We start from the raw sequence: 2,521 nt of genomic DNA, 5'->3' as shown, positions 1-2,521 counted from the left end.
ACACTGGCAATTTCTTATTAATAATAAGTCATTTTTGAAATAATTTAATTATAAAATTATAAGGATTCAGGAGCATTTTTCTTCTCTTTGAGTCAACTGTGCTTCTTGATTCTACAATGAATATTAACCTTGAAACCACAGCATTGCCAATGGTATTTATTAGTTTGCTTGTATTTAGAGTCAGCAACAAAACAAGTATACCACTTTCAGTTGACACACACGAATATTTAAAATTATGATAAATTAGGGAGCGGCAGGGCGTCCCGGGGAACCGCGCCCGAGCTCAGGCCCATGGCGAGCGGAGGCGGCGGCGCAGGGGCGCACACACGGGGCCGGGTGACCGTCGACGGGGACCGCCGCCATGGGGGGCTTTTTCTCCAGTATTTTTTCTAGTCTGTTTGGAACCCGGGAAATGAGGATCTTAATTTTGGGATTAGACGGAGCAGGAAAAACTACAATTTTGTACAGATTGCAGGTTGGAGAAGTCGTTACTACAATTCCGACCATTGGATTTAATGTTGAGACGGTAACATATAAAAATCTTAAATTCCAAGTATGGGATTTAGGAGGACAGACTAGTATCAGGCCTTACTGGAGAGGTTATTACTCTAACACAGATGCTGTCATATATGTAGTAGACAGTTGTGACCGAGACCGAATTGGCATTTCCAAATCTGAGTTGGTTGCCACGTTGGAGGAGGAAGAGCTAAGGAAAGCGATTTTGGTGGTGTTTGCAAATAAGCAGGACATGGAACAGGCCATGACTCCCTCAGAGATGGCCAATTCGCTTGGGTTACCTGCTTTGAAGGACCGCAAATGGCAGATATTCAAAACTTCCGCAACCAAAGGCACTGGTCTCGATGAGGCCATGGAATGGTTAGTGGAAACACTGAAGAGTAGACAGTAAATTCAATCACGTCTCTGCAAAGAAGACTGTATTAGCACGATCCCTGCGGCAACAGTCACGTGTACTTCACACTACTAACCGGACAGGCTGTATGACTGTCGGCCTCCACCGAACTGACTGCCACGTTTGTAATCCATACGAAAGAAAAAGTAGCGGGGAGGCAACTTACCTTGATTGAACAAACTGAATGTCTGTTCTGTGTAACATAAAATATTCCTTCCTTGCTTTCTTGTGTTAAGGCATATATTCTATTTGTATGAAATTCTTATTCAAATACAGTCCTATTAAAGAATAAAAAAATAAAATTATGATAAATTAAAGCAATGATATAAGAAGCAAAAATAGAGGAGAGAGGAAGAATAGTGCTAGTATTTAAGTCACTCATAGCATAGTGATTACCTTAACTAAGTGCCTGAAAGAGTGACTACACCACTTAAAACCAAGAAAGCAATTGCTAGAACATAATATGAAGTCAATGAACAAATTTGGAAATAAAATCTTTAGACGAATAAAGTGAAAATCCAATTTATAACTGTGAGCCAGGAGGAAAAAGAGAAGAGTTTAAGCATGCCACTTTTCTTACTGCAATGTCTGAAGTTTTAAAAAAAAAATTTTATTTAATTTTTAAAAAATTTTTAACTTTTTTATTGAATCATAGTGAGATAGACCCTTACAAAGTTATTCACGGTTGGATTGCAGTCACACAGTATTTTAACACCCATCCCTCCACCAGTGTACATTTCCCAGCACCAGTGTCCCCAGGTTCCCTCCCATCACCCCCCAGCCCCCACCCCCTGCCTGCCTCTAGGGCAGGAGCTTTTCTTCCCCCCCCCCCTCTCTCTCTCTCTCTCTCTCTCTCTCTCTCTCTCTCTCTCTCTCTCTCTCTCTCTCTCTCTCTCTCTCTCCCCACCCCCGTCCTTCCCTCCCTCCCTATCCCCCCCCTCTTTCTCCTTTTGGGCATTGTGATTTGTGATATGGATATTGAAAGGTTATCAAGAATATTCCTTTACCTACTTTTAACACTCAGCTTTTGTCCAGCCTGATCATTTCCAGCTATTATTGTCATACTGGTCTCTTGTCTATCTTACCGACCCTCAGCCCCCGCCCCCCACACACATACACTTGTGGTTAGATCTAACCATGGAACGTCTGAAGTTTAAAAGATACTTTGCAAAGTTTCTCCTAAGAAAGAGGAATTTAGTGAAAGTTATGATAACCATAAAAGGATCTAAAAACAATTCTTCTTACTGATTATTTGGGCAAAGGGGAAAAATGGTCCTGAGCAAAAGGGAAGTTCATTTTTCTGTTCTCACAAACTAAATTTTGCTTCCATGTTCAGGCATAATTTTAAAAGCGAAACCAGCTAACCAACCATGAATATTATTTAAAAAAGCAACTTCTGCTTCCTCCAGCCTCCACTCCCTAGACTTTTGCCATGATCCCTCTTAATGGTATGTTTTACCCTTAACCACATGGACTAACACCTTGAGAGGCCTGAAGTTGTATTTAACCCCTTTCCACAGCCTCCACCCAGGGCAGAATCTCTAGGGACAATGGGGAATGGACACATTTTGTTCCTGTCTGTAGACAGGTGTTTACCATGTGCAAAATATT

General features: G+C 41.5%; 1 protein-coding gene across 1 annotated transcript; it reads left to right on the top strand.

The window, feature by feature from the left end:
- The first annotated feature begins 253 nt into the window (after nt 1–253).
- Nucleotides 254–1,195, top strand: LOC101555379 (ADP-ribosylation factor-like protein 1). The gene has a single exon (XM_012932517.2). The coding sequence runs from the start codon at nt 362–364 to the stop codon at nt 905–907; it is 546 nt and encodes a 181-aa protein (XP_012787971.2). The 5' UTR covers nt 254–361; the 3' UTR covers nt 908–1,195.
- Nucleotides 1,196–2,521: the final 1,326 nt, after the last annotated feature.

This window comes from Sorex araneus, chromosome 11, assembly GCF_027595985.1.
Source record: "Sorex araneus isolate mSorAra2 chromosome 11, mSorAra2.pri, whole genome shotgun sequence".
NCBI lineage: Eukaryota > Metazoa > Chordata > Mammalia > Eulipotyphla > Soricidae > Sorex > Sorex araneus.
This window is presented reverse-complemented; position numbering and strand designations above follow the sequence as displayed.

Coding starts and splice junctions, on each gene's coding strand:
- LOC101555379 (XM_012932517.2), top strand. CDS start 362: ATGGGGGGCTTTTTCTCCAGTATTTTTTCTAGTCTGTTTGGAACCCGG.